At 37.7% G+C, this 23005-nt stretch overlaps 1 protein-coding gene across 3 annotated transcripts in view; it reads right to left on the bottom strand.

The window, feature by feature from the left end:
* ScsbetaG (Succinyl-coenzyme A synthetase beta subunit, GDP-forming) overlaps positions 1–19686 on the bottom strand; it is a 47895-nt gene extending 28209 nt beyond the window's left edge. The window contains exons 1-5 of one of the 3 annotated variants that reach the window (XM_083117870.1): positions 19478–19686; positions 11792–11870; positions 9698–9836; positions 4138–4237; positions 2196–2348 (exon numbers count right to left, since the gene is read on the bottom strand). In XM_083117870.1, the coding sequence (XP_082973996.1) occupies positions 2196–2348; positions 4138–4237; positions 9698–9836; positions 11792–11863 (464 nt within the window). In that variant the 5' untranslated portion in view covers positions 11864–11870; positions 19478–19686. Of the gene's footprint in view, positions 1–2195; positions 2349–4137; positions 4238–9697; positions 9837–11791; positions 11871–19275; positions 19445–19477 lie in introns of those variants that run through there. The other 2 variants (XM_083117871.1, XM_083117869.1) reach the window with 2 other exon arrangements.
* Between the last annotated feature and the right edge of the window lie 3319 nt (positions 19687–23005).

Below are 23005 nucleotides of genomic sequence, written 5' to 3'. Positions count from 1 at the left end.
AATATGAAAACTGTAATTTTAATAGCCGACTCTAGCGACTGTTGTGGACCCCGTTTACCGGGAAAGACAAGTGCTGACGCCGGGCCGCTTGCCGCCGAGTCTCGTAGTGAATGTCAGGGAATGCTCTGTATATGTGCAGTTATTTATTAATTACAATAATTACAAAAATTACTATAATTAACAAAAAATAATAAACCAATTATTGCACGAGTGTCTCACTAAAACTCCATAATAATTTTTTGTTTTTTGTTTCTAGAGGTGCAGTTCTTTATTAAATATAATAATTACAATAATTACCGTAATTACAAACCAATTGTACTCTGTCACTGGTATGAGCGTCTCGAATGAGATGCATTCAAAGATTGTGCCTGATATGCCCACCAAGTGCATTTTACCTCCTAATTACATTACATTTATGTTTTTATGAACAAAAGTAATACAGAAATATTGGGAACACCCTAGAGAGCAATGTAATTTATTTTCAAACAGTTAGAAAATCTAAAAAATCCATCTGCATCCCCATATCATCACAAATCTCTCACGTGCGGCACTTAGTGCTGCATACCAAGGCTAATGTTATTAGCATGAATTATTGATGCAAATCATTGTTGAATTACACTACCAATAACTTGAAATCAGGTGAAATATATTGGAATGGAAACATGTCCATTTTGGACATTTTTATTAGCTATTAAAAAAAATTAAATGAGAGAAAGTATCTCATAAAATTATAAGTTTATGCTCTTGAAGGAAATGAACCAAAATATTATTCTAAAAATTATTAGAACTTTACCATGTAATGAAGGACATAAAAAATGAACTCACCATTTACACGATTTTCAACGTATTTTTCAAAAAGTTTTATTGTATTTTTCAAAACGAATTGAAATCATACAACTTATATGGGCTTAGAAAGGAACTATTTGTTCCAAAATTCTCAGTCAAAATCTTACAGACTCTGAGAGAAAGAAATCAAATGTGTAAAACACAACTCAAAGAAACTTGCAAAAAAATTTAAAATGTTCAAATTTCAATATGTTTCTCATACTTTACCAGATATACATAAAAAACGACATGCTGACTCAAATAAAAGAAACTAATGTCACTTTTCAATATAGTTATTTTGACAACTCTTGACCTTCCGTATGGGTACTGCAGTGGTTTCTGCATATATATAATTTTCATTCCGAACAACATAGCCTAGATTTATTTTTCTTATTTCTGCAAAATTCATGGCTGGTGTGCTATGATTTAAGGTAGAAAATGTTCTTGCACGCAGTACCGAGTGCAACCAAAGGGAGAGCGGTCACTTCTGAGGCGTGTAAGCAACTGAAAGAACGCCAGAAAAAAGTAGCGACCGCTTCTATGTTTTTCATTGGAATAGTGTAGATAGGTTACCTAGTGCTTTCCCAACCATTATTGCACTTATTCAAAACTTTAAAAAAGGCGGCACTCAGTGCGCCGTGCAGGTTACGAAGGGTTAACTATTAGAGTACTGCGACGAACCACTTTTGTTGGTACGTACTCATTTTGAGTCTCCCACCATCAAGTGTGCTACGCTTGAGCATATACAATGGAATATTGTTTTAACGCAACAATAATCGTAGAGACATATATATATAATATATCCACTTCTGTAGTTTCAGCCCACAATCATCTATTTCATTTTCATATATGACTGTGTATTGGTACGATAGACTACACTACATTTTTAACAAGGAGATGATTAGTATGTTCACTTTAGTTACAATTTCAGGGCCCACTCCCACAGACAAATTACGGTTATATGCATACTACTAGGCTTCGAGTGTATACTGCTCTTTTTGCCTGTTTGAGCATTATTTGCTCGAGTGAAGGATATCTCAATTCCGCACCCTATATAGCATCATTTGTGAACTATTGCTGCTCAAGTAAAATCCTCTCCCTGCATCTCTCTCATTAACTATCTTCAAGGTGTGAAATACACCATGAATTATACTGTGCATGCATATGCTGAATGTTCTTTCCTTGTCTTTTTTCTAGGATCAGCTGCAATTTTGCGCTGCACTTTCTAAGCGACATAATATTATAAAGTTAACATCATGAAGATTTATTTCACAAAATTGTGCATTATATAGAAAAAACAATTTACATCTCTTTTAAATTTAAAATTACATAGTTTCACTAATAGAAAAGAAAGGAAAACCCTCACTAACCTGTCCATTAATATACAAAGATATGTCTCCCTTATAATGTCCACAGATTCTGCCACCATCACTTTGTTGACTTTAATTCCTTCCTTAGGAGTTTGTTTTGTTATAAGGCGATGTCCTACCATTTTCTCTATTATTGAAGTAACATTTGATGACCTGAAGAAGAATTGGTTCATCAAAAGAGTCACAAAATTAGAAAATTAAAAACTATTCATTCAAAGCATTCTCTGTTTTTATAAATGAGAAATTCTTCCAAAAAGAAACTGCCCGAGATATGCAGAGAACATTCAAATAAGATATGGTTTCTTATACCCATCAAACTGTTGTGATCTTGCATGCTGTGATTGCCATTTGTTCCCCATCTAAAGCAACGTTTGACAAAAGATTCTTTAAATCAGCTTTAAGGGCCATTTTTGCTATGGAATTGGTACAAGGAAATGAGTGGGCCAAAATATTTTTCCAGTCCATAAAAATGCTTAAAATTTTTGTACTTGGAAAATATATCAACAATACTTTAAGTTATAACATATTTTTCATTTGGCTTTGGATTTAATATTGGGGTGAGATCTTTACATATCTGATGAAAATCAGTTGAAATAGACAAACTTGACAAAGCATATTTTGACATATTTCACCAATTTCGCATTTTTACAACATATTTCTTCAATTTTGTTGTAATAAGACATATTTCTGTATAATTTCGTAATTCTCTCACACATAATCAGTTATTTCATAATTTTTTCTTTGTAACTTTAGCACAATGGATAGTTCATATTGTCGATGGCAGGATATGGAAATTACAGAGGAACAATAATACCCCACTTCTTTTTATCCCACCAACAACTGATAGCCATGCAAACATTATTGAGGAAAAATGTTCTCTCTCATTGTTGCATGGGAAGTAAAGAAGTTTCGTTCTCATTTCTTTGCCTTTTTCGCTTTTCACAAAAATCAGTCAAAAGTGAAAATAACATTTGGTACATTACAGCCCCTACTCTACTCTATCAGGTATGGGAGAAATTCGAGAGTACTGTTGTACATATTTTTGACTTTACTGGGAATATTTCTGCATTTTTCTGACATATTTGTAATTTTTCATGACATATTTTCCAATTTCTATGACATAATTACATACATATTTTACAGTTTTATAAGACATAAAGTCCCAGGCCCTAATGATAATGCATGTTCAAAAACTTCGGCAAAGTTTATTTTGAGCACATTTTATGATTAGCCTAATTGGGACCAGATCTACACTCTCGGGAATCTCTTAGCAATGCCATACATAATGGTAGAGAAGAGGAGAAATTGAGTGGGCAGAGCAAAGCAGTACACACTGCAGCAAATGGCTGGTAGCTGCAGTCACACTTCCCCTCTCAAGTTCTACTTGCACAGAGGACTTGTTTTCATTTGTTTGCCAGACAGAGTATAAAGTAGGAACCGAGCCATTGTACATGTTCCCATCAGAAGCCCACCTTGATTATAAGGGTTAACCACCATGTGATTAGGAAAGGTCAAACATGCAGGACAGATCACACCTGTTATGGTTAAAGTGGATTGGATATATGGTGGATGACATAAGAAAGTCTTCCAGTAATGTTTCTGTCAGTCAATGCAGAGGGAGAGAGAGAATGGGGGGAAATGCCACATGGAAGATCAAGATGCTGGTGCAAAGATCAGGCAGAGAAGACTATGAGAAAAGAGCAGGATCCAAATATAACACAGGAAGAGTGGTTGATCAACAGATAAACATGGAAAGGCTTGATTTCTGTGTTGAGAAACCCAGTTGTGATTTCTAGTATTGTGTGTTAGGATGTTTATTTCCTCATAACTCACTTTAAAAGTTGGTATAAAAATTAGAGACATAAATCTGATGACAAAGTCAAGTATTAGAAGAAAAATTTCAGGTACTTGGTAATTGAAACAAAGAAAAAATAGTACTTACTCCTTTGTAATGTGAACACCACCTTTGAAGCCATTGTCAAAATGGCCAAGCCCTCGTCCACCGGCTAAAACCTGTGCTTTTATCACATATTCATCCACTTCTGCAAAATAACAACCATATTACATTAGAAATAAATTTCGAAAAATGTAACATTAATGGTAAACGTTTCTACAATACATAACATAACCGACAGCAAGGTGACAACTTTTACTTAAAGCTTGATGCACAACTGAATTCAAATCAAACATTTCTGTTAATAAGTGCAGTAAAATTCACAATTACACAGTGGTCTGAACGGGAATGTAAATCACATGCTTGTGCTATTATTTTATGCACATTCTCATACATAATCACATTCAGGATTGCACAAGAGCATTACTAGATGAGTTATGTGCATAAACTTACAGCAGTGGAGACAATGCATCGGTTTTTCAGAAGCAACAGGCTTGTGGGCTGCAATCAGTGTGCGTATATATTCAATAAAGTGATGGGGAGTGTGTGAAATCATACACCTGTAAGAGGACACAAAAAATTATTCTTCTCGGAGTAAAGAACTTGAAGCTACCAGTTGCAGGTTGAAGTCCAACAGCTACAGCATACAAACAAAGGTGTGTGCTGCAAGAATGAATTATCATATACAGGGTGGCACATATTGTATCTACCAACTTCAAATGACAATGGAAAGATGGTGAGTGTTTGTAGTAACTTTACATGGTTATGAAATAAAAATATACACACAGTGTATAATATGGACAATACAGACTTCAGTCCACCTTTAAAATAATAATGTCCTCTAAATGTCCTCCTCATCCTTGGATGCACTGTTCGAGGTAATGCAGGAAGGCTTTCGTGATGCACATCTCAACATGTTCTGTGAAATAGCGCATATTTCACGGTGACTCTGTTCACAACGTGTCTGCACTGGCCAATACTCCATGGTATACTAATAGCCTAACTCAAAACTATACACAGGCGAAGGTATGCCACACATGCGCACATGCATTCTGGCAAGGTTGCCAACTCAAATTGGTAGATACAACATGTGTCACCTTGTATAAGGTCCAGTAGAAATGGAGTGAGTTGTTTTAGGAAGGTAACATGATGAATCGGACTACTGTTTTCACTTATGAAGAAATTTCCAGGTTTTAGTCATTCAAAAACTGTATGTTTCTGAAATTGCTACAATAAAATAAAACAATGTTATTATTTCCCTTTCTTTAGTTTATGAACAGGTTAATGTCTTAAATAATATATTGGGATATTATTTAGATGCTGTTCAACCACCAGCAACAATATGTATAATATTTGGATTCTAACATAGTAAATTGGATTGGATTGATTTGGTGTTTTAAGTCCACTTTATGCACAGTAAGGCTAATCGGGACTGGACCTACAGTTTAAAGTGGGATCCGAACCACTATGTGCCTCCACCAGGTAACGAACCCGGGACCCCTTGATTACAAGGCAACGACATCGGGGAGGCCCTCTAACATAGTAAAGAGTTACAGTAAGTGACCATTACATAAATGCTACACAATATTTTTGCATCTTAAAACACAATCAATTGCTTATTGATAATTATGCATTACTTTAGTGCAGAAACCCATGCCAAACATTGTCATGCCATCATTTACATTTGTATAATTTGGTGAAATGAAAGCTCATTCTCGTGAACAATGGATAGTGAATAAAAGCAAGCTTGTATGCAACAAACTTTTATGATGGGATGAAATTATTTATATCTTTGATCTAAGCTATACTTACTTACCACATAACTCCTTTCTAGAAGCAGCTTCCTTGTGATTTGCTAGAACCATTAGTAATAATGTTTAACTACTGGTACAATATTTCCTTCTCATGCTTTACTCATGACATACCATTAAATAATCAAAATATCTGTGTCTCAGTCCTTTATTCCCTTACATATGTTTCGAGATAAACTAAACTTCTGAGGGGCAAAACCCTTTGCATTTGTCAAATTTTGTGCAACTCTCACAGAAGAGGATGGGATTTCACAAAAGAAACACTCATGTCTAGACCAGGACTCAAACCTGGATCCTTCACTAGTGAGATTGTGAGTTGGATACACAATGTGCTCAGCCACCTAAACACACGGCCATGAAAATAGGCAGCTGGGCACAATTGCGCTGGTGCCACATATGGGAAAAGCAAATCGAGAGTGGAACAAAAGTCACTGGTTCTCGCACACTGTGTGGCAACGTCAACCAAGCTGCATTGCCTAGTGCGAGCATCAGACCAACCTCTCTCCAGGGTACTTTTGTGTCACCCCTGACCTTTCGAGCAAATACAGTCAGTTTGTATCACATGGATTACAAAGACCAACTCTACAACAACATCTTTCATTCTCTTAAACCTCCGAACACTTGTGATTGTGCTCCGATATGGCACCAGCTTGAACATCTGCCACCCACCTAATTTCATGGCCATGCTTTTAGCTGGCAACTTTACAAGCTGGATTTTAATGGTTGAAGCATGGTCACTAGATCAAACCACTGTCCCCTGTAATATCTTTCTGCATTTGTTTCATTAATTTCTCTGTTAATTAATTCTCCATGTGCCAAGAGTGAAACAGGAGCTTGTTTAGTCACAAGATGGCCACCCTAACTTTTCCAGGATAGCTTTCCCAAATTTCATCCCAGTATTTGTCATTGTGTAAACAATTGGTTTCTCTTATATTTGCGAGTATTTTATGCCAAATACAATTTTTAGTCTAATCTTTTCTCACATTGCATAAGTGACAAATAAGCCATGATGATAATTACCGGCTGTTACATTTAACACAAGATCAAATCTGATGTGTGTGTTCTTATTTTGTTGTTTACTGTATCCCTGACATTATTTTGACAAACAATCTTGAAACGAATGAAAAAGACCTTCACTTTGTTAGCTTGGGAAGGTGACCCAATATCTCAAGGATAAGTATGCTACTACACTAAACTCCAGGGCAAGGCCTGTATTCAGGGCATCGAGTCTTATCTCTGCTTTTATCTGGCTTTACAGACCAGAGTCCACTACTTCTTGCAAATAGCTTCCAAATTGTCCCCACAATGTTGTCATCGAAAGTTTTGAGCTCTCACCAGGAATCGAACCCAGAACTGCTTACACCAAAGGTGAATTATACTTTCATGCAAATACACATTTGATTTGCACACTGAAGTCTCAGACAGTGAACATTCATTCATTCTGTATCTCTCTCTCTCACACACACACATACATTAACATCAAATGTTAATCATTTGTTATAAGTGGATATAATTACATGCCCAAAACATATTCAAGAATATTAAGTTGCAAAAGAATGCAAATGTAGTAGTTTACATGATTTTCCTACCACCACATTTGAGACATACAAAAAAAACAACTTAAAAATTGTAAAATTTCTGCTACGTGAGTTAAATGTTTTTAATAATCTGGCAGTGGAACCGCGATTATATGTTTTTCAGGAAAATGTAAAATTGATTGATTTTGTGTTTTGGGTCCACTTTGTGCACAGTAAGGCTAATCGAGACTGGACCTACAGTCTAAAGTGGGATCTGAACCAATATGAGCCTCCATCAGAAAATGAAAAATCGAGGAAACTTTTATAACATTTTGCTATGTTGGGACCTTAAATATTGAATGTACAATGTGGGAAAATGTAAAATCCAAGTTCTACTCTTATGTTAAATACCGTACTCATGATTAATGTACATATTACATTACAACAATATTCCAAAATAATACTCTTTTTCCTCGAAAGTTGAGCTCCACAAAAGAAAAAAAATCTTTGCTACAGCCCTGGAGGAAGGGGGTTTATCTTTACATCAATAATAAACAAAAAAAATCATGATGATCAAACCCTGATACAAACTAAACTAAATTAAACTAGCAAGAAAAATAAGCATCATGGCACAACATCTCTTCAAGCACCAAGGCTTGCCAGGCAGCTTTTCCTTGGATGATATGCGTTACCATATCAAGCTCCATCACAGCTGTTTTCTGGATTTCTAAGCAGAAGTCTGCTTCTTCTTTTCAAGCAGTCCCTCGATTTTCCTCAAAATACTGAGACAACAAAAAAAATGGGGCCACCCCGATAGCGCAGTAGTTTTGTCACCTTGTAAGATTAGGTAATCAAGGGGTCCCAGGTTTGATACCAGGTGGAGACACACAATGGTTCAGATCCCACTTTAACCCTCTGTAACCTGTGTGTTGAGAATTTTGAATTATTTTCCTTACCAGCGCAATAATGGTCAGGAAAGCACCAGGTAACTTCACTATTTCCCCAAAAACATATAGTCATTGGCACCTTTTTTCTGTCGTTCTTTCAGTTGATTACACACCCCTCAAGTGACCGGTCCCCCTTTGGTGGGACTCAGTATCGCGCGCGGGACATTTCCTAACTTAAATCACAGCAGGCCAGCCATGAATTTGGCAGAAATAAGAAGAATAAAACCAATGTACGCTGCTCGGAATGCAAATTATTTGTATGCAGAAACTGTTGCAGTACCCACACGAAATGTTGGAGTTATCAAAATAACGATATTGAAAAGTGACAACGTTCGGTTCCTTATATTTGAGTCAGTATGTCTTTTCTTGGGTATACCTCATAAGAGTACAAGAAACAAATTGAAATTTTAACATTTTAAAAATATTTGTAAGTTTCTTCGAGGTGTGTTTTCTACATTCGGTTGTTTTTTCTGAGAGTCGGAGAGATATTGACAGAGAATTTTGGAACAAATAATTTGTTTCTAAGCCCATATAAGTTGTATGATTTCAATTCGTTTTGAAAAATACGTTAAAAAATTTGAAAAAAATATGTTGAATTTTTTTGAAAAATACTTTGAAAATTTGTGGAAAATACTTTGATATTTTTGTGAATGGTGAGTTCACTTTTTAGTGCCTTCATTATATGGAAAAGTTTTAATTACTTTTAGGATAATATTTTAATGCATTTGCTTCAAGAGTCTAAGCTTGTAATTGTATGAGACACTGTCATTTTTGTTTACTTGTCTTCTAATAGCTAATAAAAATGTCCGAAATGGCCGTGTTTGCATTCATGTATATTTTCCCTGATTTCCAGTAAGTGCTAGTGTAATTCAAGCTTGATTTGCATCAATAATTCACGTAAATAACATTGGTTTTGATGAGGCGGCACTGAGTGCCGCGCGTGGGTTATTTGTGCTGCTATGAGGATGCGGATGATGGAGGGTTAAACTAGGTGCAGTCCCAATTAGCCTACCTGTGTATAAAGTGAACATCTCAAACTCAACACAAGAATGTTGCTTCTAGTAGGGATCGCACCCGGAACTGCATGTATCGAAGGTGAGAGTGCCAACTACACTGGACTCTAGATACAAATTACATTGAAGTATTTTAACATTGCAGTTTAAAATTGTTCATAGTTCTTTCCTTTGTGAGTTTAAGCCATTCGGTTCCTTTTAAGATGCAAACCTTCACACCAAGTTTCATTCAGTGGAAGATCCGAAGTTAATGACATGAAATTTCATCACTATATTATGCCACTTCACAAAGGGGAAAATAAAGTAGTTCTAATACTTACGAAACTTCTGGGTTACAGACTTAGCCTCCTGCATGTCTCCCACAACAACAAACTTCTGCACATTAACACCATTATCTTGAAGAAGACATTTGCTCTGATACTCAAGAAGATTTAAGTGGCGGATCTGCTGACATGTTACCTGAAAAGACAGCATTAACACTTCTATCACATTAGAAATGTTGTCCATTTGCAACATAAATGAAGTCTTTACCGATAACCATGAACAGTAAAATAGGTTCCTCATTCAAATGATTATCCTCTAGATTAAAGAAATTTTTCACCAATAAGGAGCAATTGATTTAGTCATTATTTTAAGAAAAGATTGTCTATATGGTGAAGGAAATCCTAATACCAACAGGGTCAAATATTCATTTCTGTAGATAAATCCTACAGGAAAAACTTGAAACATGGGAGAAAGTAGAGACTTAGATGTCTTGAAGGCATAGTGTATTGAGTGCTAAATCATATGTGAAAGTCAACCTTTGGAACCAATCCATGGCATTGGTGTTTTATTGTTTATTTAGCATCGCAATTAACTAAAGAAGTGGAAAATGGCACAAAATAACCACATAAATGTACTATATATAAACACTTCCCAAACATCTACTGATAAAGAGAGATAACATACTGATTAATCTCCTAACAATCAGGATTTCTCAAAAAATAATATCACCATACTATAGTTACAGGAACAAAATGCACAAAGTTCCACAACACTATTAGTCAGAGGCATCGCCTGAAGGGAGTTCACGGAGCACACGCACCCACAACCAAAAACGGAAAATTTTCGATTTGTTTTCTTTTCTGCACAATAAAACACTACATTTCAATATACTAATTTTACAAAGCAGAAGTTTTTTTCATTCATAAAGTCTTCACAATGCTTCAATTTTCCCCGACTGTTGACAAGAAAAGCTCACCAGATTAGGCAGCGAGAGCCCGGAGCACATCTGGTGCTGTGAACTCCATCCGCTGTAGCTCTACCGAAGAAGCCGAAAGAACCAAGGGAGAAAACTGAAAATCGGAGCACATGCCCCTTCCGAAAGAACACTGTCAACAGATGACAGCAACTGTTCAGAGAATGTCGATAGCGGAGGAAGTGCAAAGTATTTTATTTTTCCTTTCGTTTAGCTTCTGTATTGGGGAAAAGTATGCAGTAGTTAAGATATAATGCAAGCACTGTTTGCATAGTTATAGTAATTCCTAAGATCTTTGATGTTTTAGCCTAATACCTTTCTCTTGCAATACATTTAACCAAAAATTAAGACTGCCAACCTGCTCAACAACTCCATTGCAAATAGTTGACATGTACCCAAAACCTTGTATGGCAAAGGTTTTAGGCTTTAAAACATTGTCACCAAAATGAGCAGATTTACACTTACATTGATAGTTAAAATGTGTTGCTAACCTTTAGATAATGTAGATGAGTCAAAACGAAAGAAGACGAACACACTGTTAGCAGAAAATAATATTAATTTTGGTTCAAGTAACAAGTATGGATAATTACCAATTACATATTTATGGAAAAGAAATTACAATTGTTATTAACTCATACAAAGAAAGGGTGTAGATTTTATCTGATTTTAGGCTGGCTGTGAACACCCAAGGATGTACTCCACGCGACACCACTGCTATTAGTATTGGTCAGTACAAGCATACTGGAGCATCAGTTTAATAGTCAAATTGCCTACAGATCTGATGTATCTACAAATACCTTTTCATTTAGTGCAAAATTCTTATATTTAACATTTTTATGAATTTTAAGGTATAAATCATACACTCTTATTTCATCAGGTAATTGCCAACATATGAAGTTTCTTTTCTGCAGCAAAAACCGTTAACTACACCTGGTTACAGCTATTAATTAAGGAGGCAAACAAACAATTCAGGATCTTCATGGCACATTTACAATTTCATATTGGATCTGTAGTGTGACGATTATCGGCAAATTTTATGTCAGTAATTTCTCAGTATCAGCAAAATAACAAAATCATGAGTTCATCCTAACACAATACAGATTTTATTTATTGCCTTCAGTCTAAAAGTGCATATTTCTCCATCTCACTGAAACTGTGTTTTGAGTAAATAGTTTACCCTCTTCATCCAGCTTCCAAAAAGTTCAGCTTTCCCTTGGCACATCAAAAAAGGTCTTATGATAGAAGCCATGTTTCTCCTGTAAACAAAAAAATATTCAATCATAGTATTTACAAACTATTTCTTGTACTGTTGTACTGTTAGTTTGTTTGCAGGTTATCATTTTTTATTTTATTTTAAGTCCTCTCCAAGCACAGACAGGCTAATCGGAACTGGACCTACAGTTTAAAGTGGGATCCAAACCACTATGTGTCTCCACCAGATATTGATGGAAAATAAATCCACATAAATCATTTGCATCTACGTTGCCACCCCTTTCACAAACAACTAAATGAAAATATTTTATGCACCTTTGTGCAATCTACCTATATGTAAACTTCTACATTTCAATACCATTAAAAAAATTAGGAAAAGGAAATTTCAAACCAATCAAGAGAGGAAAGAATGTTAAAATCACATTGCACAGTGGTTACGAGCCCACTTTAAACTCAAAGTCCAGTTCCAATTAGCTCATCTCAACCTAAAGTGAACTTAAAATATAATTTACTTTTACATCACATATTCCTTACAGAGGAATAACACTTATGTGCTACTCAGCAAAGGTGTATGAGAAAATATTAGAGAAAAGAATAAGGGAAGTAACAGATCTGAACATGAGAGAGGAACAGTATGGATTTAGAAGAGGCAGATCAACAGTAGACCTGATATTCACCCACCATCAGGCAAATGCAGGAAAGGCACTACGAGTACGGAAATGATTTGATTATTGCATTCCTAGATACAGAAAAGGCATACAATAGCATGGACAGAACAAAGATTTGGAAGGCTCTAAGAGAGGAAGGAGTCGAGGAATAGATAGTGTGTAGAGTGCAAAGAACATACAAAGCCAACCAGAGCTGTGTGAAGACACCAGTGGGAAGAACGGAGTGGTTCGGTATAAGTAATGGACTAAAACAAGGAAGTGCTCTTTCCCCACTGCTCTTCATAATAACAATGGGTGCAATTAACGAAGAGATGGGGAAGAAGATAGGAGAGGAAGAGATGACTTAGTAATATGGGAGAACAGGGCAGCAAACCAAGAATAAATATGGACACTGAAGAATTGGGGGTAGTGGAGAGCTTCAAACATCCAGGGCTGCCGTTAGGAAGCACAAGGCCCTGTGCGAACTATACCCATATACACCTTCAATTCCTCGTAAAATTCTACACTAAAATCAACATGGTTATTAATATTCCATAATTATTACCCCACCTTCAACACAAGGATTTCCCTTGAGCCGCCAACGAAATTTGGCAGCATGTTGAGAACATGAAGACAAATAACTTTCTGTAATTAATAACTTCTTGCTACTTCAGGACCTTTTTCAGTCTTCTATCAGCTCTCGAAAGAAACACATTTTTCTCTGTATATATGTAGCCATGCACTAGAGATTCAACGTTGCATAAGAGCCACGGTAGTGTAGTCGGTAGAGCATCTGACTGCCACGTGAGAGACCGGGTTTTGATTACCAGGGTAAGGTTGGAATTTTTCTGGCCTTGTCCCCGCATAAAGCCGCTCCCCAAACTGAAATAGATGAGTACCCCTGGGGCAACCCCTGGGCTAAAGGCAGCTGTAGCATTGTGCTGATCACATCACCTCCAAAATGGCTGAGATCGGAAATGTGTAAGAGCCTACCCCCACATCTCCTAATTGTGCCTTCATGACACGGTGCTATATGCTGTTTTGAGTTGCTGTTTTAAGTCCACTTTATGCACAGTAAGGCTAATCGGGACTGGACCTACAGTTTAAAGTGGGATCCGAACCACTTGTGCCTCCACCGGGTATCAAACCCGGGACCCCTTGATTACAAGGCAATGACGCTACCACTGCACCATGGGGGAGGCCCACGGTGCTATATGCACGGGAACTTTACCTTTACCAACATAGACATATTAGTACTCTATGGAAGCGGGATTGTGCTGGCAGGACATTCCTGATTTTAACTTTTGCTCAATTCACGTACTGTTGCTTATCGTTCTTTAGTGACTCGCTAGGTTATATTAATATGCTGAGGGTGACACTTTCCTATCTATCCATAGCATACTAAAGATTTTGTAGTTTTCCGGTAGAAAATGTGATTCGTGACTGCAAACATATACGATAAAAATGCCGATTTTTGAGGAGTCGTAAAGTCGAAATGAAACCTCATCGACTTTACATCAACAAAACTTTATCAAGAAAATTCATTCACAGCCTGCGTACGTATGTATATATCCATATACGAATATAAATATTTGTGTGTTACTTAAATCTTTACCAATGCTCTAGGTGCAGTGAGGAGGGGGGGGGGGGTGCGAGAGAATGGGGTATTCCCCAGCTAGGTCCCTTTGTTTATGCAAAGAATACCCCCCAACTACCCCAAGACTCAAACAAAATTCCCTACCTAACACATTCTACTACAAATTGTATTCTTTACATGTGTGTCGTGGAAGTATAAATATTTGGTATGATATAAGTGAGGGAAATTGTTTTAGAGAGCACAATGTAGATTACCTCTCAGATAAAATGTATCCTACACGTCGTCAATCCCAGGGGTCGCCATACCCTCCTACCCAAGGCCAATGGCGTTCACCCACATCATGTCATAATCCTCATAAAGCATTTAATTAAGACAGCATAACTATTTCATAACTGAAATCACTTAGCTTTACACTTTAATTGATCTGCCTTCCCCTGCAATCATCATTCCGTTCACCTAACGAACTAAATATGTTTGCACCTGGTAGTAAAAGTGACTTGAAACCAGCTAAAGTAAATGGATTACTAAGGACATACATTCTGATTCCCCTCTCCCCCACCTCATTGCACATATTGCAGCATGGTGCCAACTTGTAAACTTTTTTTTACATATTACAATATTACATATATTTAAGATAGAATGTATACTGTTGAATTTTATATTATTTTAAAAAAACAAATTACCCCCAAATACACGAATTTGATAATGCGGTCCTCACCATTACAGCCCACCTCTGTCTGCGCCCTGGTCAATCCCATAATGAAAGTCAAATTTTGATGCCACATAAGTTTCTGTCAATAATCTGGCAAGGGAGGAGAGCCCATTGTGCTATTTGAAAAATTTCCAATGTAAGTAATTTCAGTTAACTGCTCCTGAAGCATTGGGACATTATAAACATTAGAACAAACATTTTCTCCCCTAAGAGCAAAACATTAGCAACCACAGGACAAGGTTCTTCGACATCTACTTTCTCCTGAAGTGGGTGGAAATTAGGTCAACTTTGACCACAGGGGGATAGAGAAACCAAAGGGGCAATTCACCCTCATCCACTCTTCAAATACCACCCGAGGGTTAGCCTTTTTTGGATCATTGGCATAGTGGTAAAATTCACGATATCTGCAAATCCCGCCCCTTCCTTGGGTTTCAAGAAAGTAGAAATAAAAGTATCTCCAAATCTTTATTTCCATTTAGCTGGGGATCGGTTCACACAAACGGCAAAATGCCGACCGGGGCAAGTTTCCCTGTCATGGTCTATCTTCATCTTGACATCTGTTCTCAATTTACTGACAAGGTAAATTCCCCATCCTCAAATTTGGGGCCTGGGAGCTCTGTTTCAACGCAACAAATCACAAGGATGCCTGCACTCTATCGAACAATAGAGTTTATGACAGAGAATCGGTACAAAGTTGGGACCACAAACAAGGAACTCCACTGTTAGTGCTGAAATTTTTATTTTCACAGCAGGCTCACTGTTCCCGTTTTTTATTTCGGTTTCCTTTTCTATAGTATGACTGCAAATAAAGCTGTGTTCGTAATGTAGCTTCTTCTCTTTTATTTTATCTATTCTAATGTGATCACAAAGGGTCCCATGTTTGATACCCGGTGGTGGCACAAGTGGTTCGGACTGTAGGTCCAGTCCCGATTAGCCTTACTGTGCATAAAGTAGACTTAAAACACCAAATCAATCAATCAATCTAATGGGATCAATTTTTCATGAGAAATGAATGTGAATACAACGGTCAATAATATTAAATATCTCGAAGCACAAGACCCTGTGTGGTGGCACGCGTTGCACACCCCTAATGGCTGCCCTGCAAATATCTACAAAGCATAATTGAGAAAAGTGGAAGAATAGACGAGGAGGTAAACAGAAGAGGCCAAATGTCTGGTGGACAAAGTGTTCGAAGATTAATATGGAACAGGGATGTACCTATAAAATGCAAGAAGGTAATATATAACACATACTATGTGCCAATAATTATGTATGGAGCAGAGACTTGGACAATGACATAGAGAGACAAAAGAAAGAAGCAGGCAGTGGTGATTAAATTTCTAAGGAGTATATTGGGGAAAACTAGAAGCGATAGAATAAGGAATGAGGAGATCCAACAGACAGTGGGGGTGGTGAAGCTTCAGGACAGGATAGATCAGGCACAGATGAGATGGTTCGGACACATGAAGAGGATGGATGCAGAAAGACTACCAGTAATAGCTCACTATGCACAGGGAGTGGGAATATGGCCGAGGGAGAGACCAAGATGTCGGTGGAAAGAGCAGATAGCGGAGAGTGTTAGGAGAAGAGGACAAGATTGGAACATCGTGGAAAGAGAGGAGTGGTGGAAGACCAGGGAAAAATGGAGAGCCTTGACTTCTATGGCGACCCAGCCAGAGGCAGGAAAACAGCAAAGGATGATGATGATGAGTCCCGCACCATGGCTGTGTGGTCTAAGGCACAAACTTTGGGCTTCGACTATGCGAACAGCTTCAAGTCTCCGAGGGGAAGTGTAACAACTTTTCCTGATATAATGCCCACCATCATGAGGACATTGGGGCATTATGAATGAGTCACGTAACCTGGTCATAGAAAACCTACAACAATGACTGGGGGTACATCGTGCTGACCACACGCCATCCCTTAAATCATTGGATGATATCAGTTTAGAGTTGAAAAGCAGAAAGTTAACACTGATCAATAAATTTTAAGTTTTTGTTTTGTACAAAAACAAAAGTGGGGTTTCTTTATAGATTTTGGGCTCATGAATCCAAAAAATAACATTCAAAATTCTCCATTAGCTCTTGTATTTGACATTTCTGACCTCTTTTGTTTCCACAGAGCAATGTGGATACTTTCCGAAATAACTGCAGGCAATGTGGTCATTATGATTAAAAAGCACCCAGTGCTGGTCTTGGTGCATCTATGGACAGGGGCGCCGACCTGTCAAAATTATTGGGGGGGCTCTGATCACTGAAATAAATTAATGAATGACTCACTCCCTTCCTTTTTTAAGTTTTGGAATTTCGTAAATGCCCAGGAATTCTTCAAAAATATTAAAATTTTCATTTACAGTTCGAATGCAAAATGTCAATTGTTCACGGATGGATATGTCACAAGTTTTGTCAACCATAATAGCAAAATATTCCCAACTTTTAATATCTGCTACCACGGAGCGCAAAACAGATCTCCCTGATATATCAATGATCTTGTTCTGAATGTCATGTGAGAGCCATTTGTAGCCCGAACGTCCCATCACTCTCCTAGTTCATGCACATCTTCTTTTGAAACTCTTTTTAGTAAAAATGTTAACAATACTCATAATTATATACTTAATATATAGTAATAAGTTGTGTGTTTTGCTGTCTCTGGTCATAGCCCTCCCAAAGTTGATGCTCTAGAACATTTCAAATGTGTATTTAAAGTTACGTTCATGTGGCACAATTCAGAGTAAACTTTACAAGAGAAGCAAAATAATACATTATATTCTCTTAAGCAAAATTATTTGGGGGGCTCTGCCCCAACATCGATAACATTGTGGGGCTCGAGCCCCCCAAGCTCCATGGAGTCGGGACCTATGTCTATGGACCAATTGACACTCCCTGCTTAAACTTCTCAGCACTTTGCTCTGGGAACTTTTCGTGAACTAGCAGTTCACAAACATTTATCAAGCCACGCACAAGAGCTTCTTGGCGAGGGCATTTCTTTTGTTTGTAGTGGACAACCCTAGCAAAGCAACAATATTTGGTCTACCCACCTTACAGATGATCTACATACCCTGTCCCATCTATCTCTGGAGCAGGCAAATGAAAAGAAGTCTCTGCGCAAGTAGTTAACACGAGACGGCCCCACCAATGAACACATGAAAGAAAACTCGATTGAGTGGAGGATGTGGAGGGGGGGGGAATGACTACAGTTACCAGCCTTCACAGCAGCAAGTACTGCTTTGCTCTGCCCACTCAATTTTCTCCCCTTCTTTGACACTATGAGTGGCCTTGTTCAAGAGATATATGGGACAGGGTATAGTATAGCAATGACTTTCAAATGATTGCAAATTAACCACTCATGTATATTTTCACATTTCATGGAAGATGCCATTAGACAGACAGGAACTTTACAAGCCAGAAAATGGCCCAAGTTCCTTTTGTGTTATTGCGATTTCATCATGCAATTTTTACATGCTTCAATTTCGATATACGTCATTTAACACATACTGCGGAGTTTTAGCGATTACTTAAGATTTTCTTCAATATATGCTTTTGTGGTTAGGTTAGGCAGGTTAGGTTTGTTTCTCCTAGCATTAAAGTCCCTAAATGCATTCTACTAAGGTTCTGATTTACTTCTACATTCATTCCCATGTTTCCACGATATTTACTGTTGCCTGTCGACGGAGAATATCTTGTCCATGAGAAGTGCGTAAGGTAATTTTCAAGTTGTTTTTTTCAACATAAATAACTTTTTTCGAGTCCAAACAGTGCTCATTACTTTCAGGAAGGTTCAAATTTCGTGTGACAATGATTTCCAAAATTCTACGATAATTAGTCTTTGTGCTAGGAGAAATCATAAAACAATCGGAACAGTTACCGATACTGACCATTCTCGGTAAGGTTAGGTTAGGTTAGGCAAACAGTTAAAATTTGGGGTCGTAAAACTAGTTATGCACCTGTAGCTCCACACACCATTGTGGAGCTCTAACCTCTAAGGGGAAAATCAACAGATGGCGCTGTGTGCATTGCATATTTTTTTGCAGAGATCTATATAAACGGACTAATGAATATTCTCATGAATTCTAGTTTCTGATACGTAATGATATTATTCTAAACTCATTCTTCCTAATTGTTATATGAATGCTTCGTAATTATGTGTAACTCATTCATTCTACCTTGCCAACGTAGCTTGAATTTGACGATTTAGTTTTGGATCATTGATTCCGACGATTTATATCGTCTAATAAACATATAAATATAATATAACGCGGGAAAACCGTAACCGGGTCGCTAGTTAACCATAATTGATTGATTAATTTTCTAAATTCATCTTCTGTTAATTACTTTATTTTAACATTCAAGTTCATGTGGAGCTTATCTCATGCACAAGTTATCATAAACTTCGCTGTAATCTAGATAACGTATGTGACTTTACCACGTTGTAACATCTGAGTTTTATCATTTTAACTAGGTTCACATGTTATTGCAACATAGTTTAAGACTTACCTTGCTTATTTGATAGTTTCCAAAATGTCTTTTTCAAAGCAGGTGAAAAGCATTCATTTAATCATATAAGCATGTAGTATACCCTGAAGTTAATGTCACTATTGTATTTGCTGTAATTAATTTGCTGTTCGAACCGAACTTCTTATCCCCTAACAGATACAGCAAACATGTGGTAATTGTAAACAATCAGCTGTAAACTTACCAGAAACTCACCAGATGGCGTTGATGTTTGCGAATAAGTTCAGACGTCCAAATCTACTCAATACTGAGGTAAGATATAGAGAATAAGTTTTATTGATATTAATATTTTGCTGCCGCTAAGATAACGCTGCGTAGTTGTCGTTATGTTGTTACATTAGTAACTCCCACAGAAAAATTCACTGCCTGATGTTATTCAATTGTCGTAGTTTCGTACTATGCCATCTCGTGAGAGGTTTCTGAACTACGTAGAGAGATTTTCACAGTCTCCAGTGTCTCGCCTGTGAATTACGCGATTCGAGAATTGGAGACGAGATAGGGATCACTGGTTGGTTCCACTCGAATATGATACCGCTAGAGGCGCTGGTGTCGGTACAGCTGCATGGCATTCGTCTGCTTATAATGGAAGTAAGTGGAGTTTTCGCTGCAACGTCTGATTCTTTTACATGAAGCATTTCTATGAATGTGATAATTGCTGTGATATTTGGTACAGTGGTCACGAAGATATTAACGAACATTCTAGACAGTCGACCACGTCCTGTTATCGTTATACTTTCATTAATAATACGGGAGAAAAAATACGCGTGGAATGCTCTTGGTAACTAAATTGTTCTGTATGAATTAGGTTCATTATTATTATCATCATCATCATTTCTTTTAAAGATACACACACGGAAGCATTTGTATTTTTAATATTTACTGTCTCTTTTCTTCCGCTTTAAATTAATCGCGGCGATGATGATAATGATGATTGCATGAAACGACAATGGGAAACCTACAAAACTTCCTTTGTGCCATCGACTTGAGTGTAAGTAAACTTTCAGACCAATGGGACAAGCGACACGGGATGTTCACACTGATGTGACTAGTGACACAGTCACTTCCAGACTGTAAAATAGCATTCATTGCGCATGAGGGTCCAAAACAGCAAACGACACGTTCATATGTCGTATTCGCGTGCTACTTGTTACATCGGTCTGAAAGCTCCTTAAAGGAAGGGTGCTGAGACCGAAACGACGCGCTACAGGGGGAGTTCCCAACTAAGTGACAAGCGACATGGTGTCTTCAGTCTAGATATTAGCAAGCGTTTTCTGCTAATTGTGCGAAAAACAGATCGCGACACGATAAACCGCATGTTACAACAACAGATCTAGGCAACACGATAAGCCACACGTGTTGCTCATACTGGGCCCTTTCCCTCAATAGCTTGCAATGTGTTGCCGTGGTGTGTTGTTCGCGCATGCGCATGGGCGTCCGGAATGGGGGGGGGCTGGAAAATGAAAGTCAACCAAAAATTATATATTTTTCACATATAATTTCATTATAGCCACAATAATATGTGTTAATTATAGCATGAATATGATAAATTCAAATTTAAGCAATGTTTTTTGAGGGAACAACACTATTATTGAGGAAAATGTACCTTGTTTGCCCCCCTTGAAAAATAAATCTTCCTTGCCCCTGTTCTTGATTGGCTCGTTTCCAAGTGACATGTGTCGCGTGTCGCTTCGGTATGAAAGTTGCCTTGGACAGAGGGATCCGTGTCGCTTCGGTGTGAAATCCCTGTATCGTTTGTCGCGTGTCGCTTTGGTCTAAAATCTCCTTGAGGAAACGGTGTAGTCAGAGCTTGTGTCCCTACGGTTCGAAAGGCTGCATTGATTACCAACTGCTCGCTTCCAAGCGACACTTGTGGTTTGTCTCTCAGGATACTATTTATCAGTGGCGTAGTATTGACATTTCGGGTGGGAACGCCAAGTCCGAAGGAAGAGTCGGCCCTTTCTTGCTTAATAATTTACTTATGGTATTAGTCGCCACAGGTATTATTTGCCTGAAGTAAGCTGGGTTTTCAATAAAACATCATCATTGCATGTTTTAGCTAGAAAATTAGATGCCTCACTATGCCACAGATGTTTTGAACTCTGGTGTTCTATACCTTTTTTTATATCTTTCTGCATGACGCAAGTCATTAAAAACCTACCTGAATCACAAGCGCTTCTGCACAACAGTAGATGTCATTGTTGTGGGCGATCCAACTACTGATTGATTTGGTTTATTTTACTTCGCTTTTCTACCACTTTTGGTTAATTGCGAATATGAATATGAGTGATGATATTGATGAAGGGACACTGACAAAGAACACCCGTGCTCACGCCGGGATTCGAACCAGGGACCTCTGTCGTCTTGGCGCACTGTGAAAAGCAGAGTGGATAATCCAAATATCGTACACTCTACTGACGTAACAGTGCCGATTAGTAATTCAGACCACTGTTTATTACATCTTGAGAATGCTGATAAACATTTTAAAATAATTTTCTCCAGAGACCATTCGATGTTAAGAGTTTTCAAATGAATGCTAAACATTTCCATTCACACAATATTAAGTAGTTAGATAATAACGACCCCACCTATAAAAAAAAAAAAAAAAAACCGCGTTTGGTAGAACCTGTCCCGCTTCCCGCGCTAGGGAGCGCTCAACAGTTTCGGTGTGAATGAGAAACGAGGAAAAAAATCGTCTGCTGGGCAGCGAGGAGCGAATGAAAGCCAGAAGAGAGGCGTTTACGTAGACGCTGTTGCGACGTTGCGTATTTTAATTGGCTGCCTGGCTTTGACTTTCCCCAGCACGGAAACTGTTGAGCGCTCCCTAGCGCGGGAAGCGGGACAGGTTCTACCAAACGCGGTATAGTGGTTGCATGACCTTGTCGCTGGTGGTGGGGCTTGCGTGCTCTAAAGATCCTCTAGGCTATACTCAAGGAATATAGAAGTATTTTAGGAAGAGCATTCCGAGACACGGAGCTCTCCCATTGGCCAGAAGCCGCAACGAGCTCTGACGTGACCAAGGGGATCTGTCAAGAGGCGTGGCTCGCGTAGCAATGGAAGCTTACGGGAAATATTTTCATTTTTAATTGTCCATATCTTGGTTCAATTAACCATTTGCAGCAGAATAATAAGAAAAACGCAAGGAATAAGACCTAGGCAATAATATGAAGAAGTTTACAGCATGTAATTACAATAAATGGCGTTATACAAATCAAACAAAAAGTAATCACGACTATCCTCTTATATCGCCCCTACATTGAAATCTGAAGTTGCGTATGGGTAAATAAATACAATTTTACGTATTAAATATTTCGCTACCACACTAATACTTATTATCCTTCATACCTTCAAATTTTCACAGATGTTTGTTATTAATAATTTGTTCATTATAATTTATATATCTAGTATACATAGGATGTCGCTGTCGCTGTTGTTATATGACGTCGTTTTTCTACGTATTTAGGGTAACAGCAACATTAAAAATGAATGATGAAATGATAAATTTGATGGGCTAGATGAGTGTGGCAAGCACTGGTGTACGCAGGGTGGGGCTTAAGGGGCTGCAGCCCGTCGAAATTCTTAGAAAATAAAAAATCAAATGAAGACAGTAATGAAGTAAAAAAAAACAACTTTAAAATGACCCCCGATAACTATTTTTGTGTTTGAATAACTTTTAAAACGAAGGATTAAAATGGTAATTGGAGCTCGTATCTAA

Source organism: Lepisma saccharinum, chromosome 2 (genome assembly GCF_977018435.1).
Source record: "Lepisma saccharinum chromosome 2, izLepSacc3.1, whole genome shotgun sequence".
Taxonomy (NCBI): domain Eukaryota; kingdom Metazoa; phylum Arthropoda; class Insecta; order Zygentoma; family Lepismatidae; genus Lepisma; species Lepisma saccharinum.
Note: the sequence above shows the minus strand (reverse complement) of the source record. Positions and strands in the feature narration are given on the sequence as shown.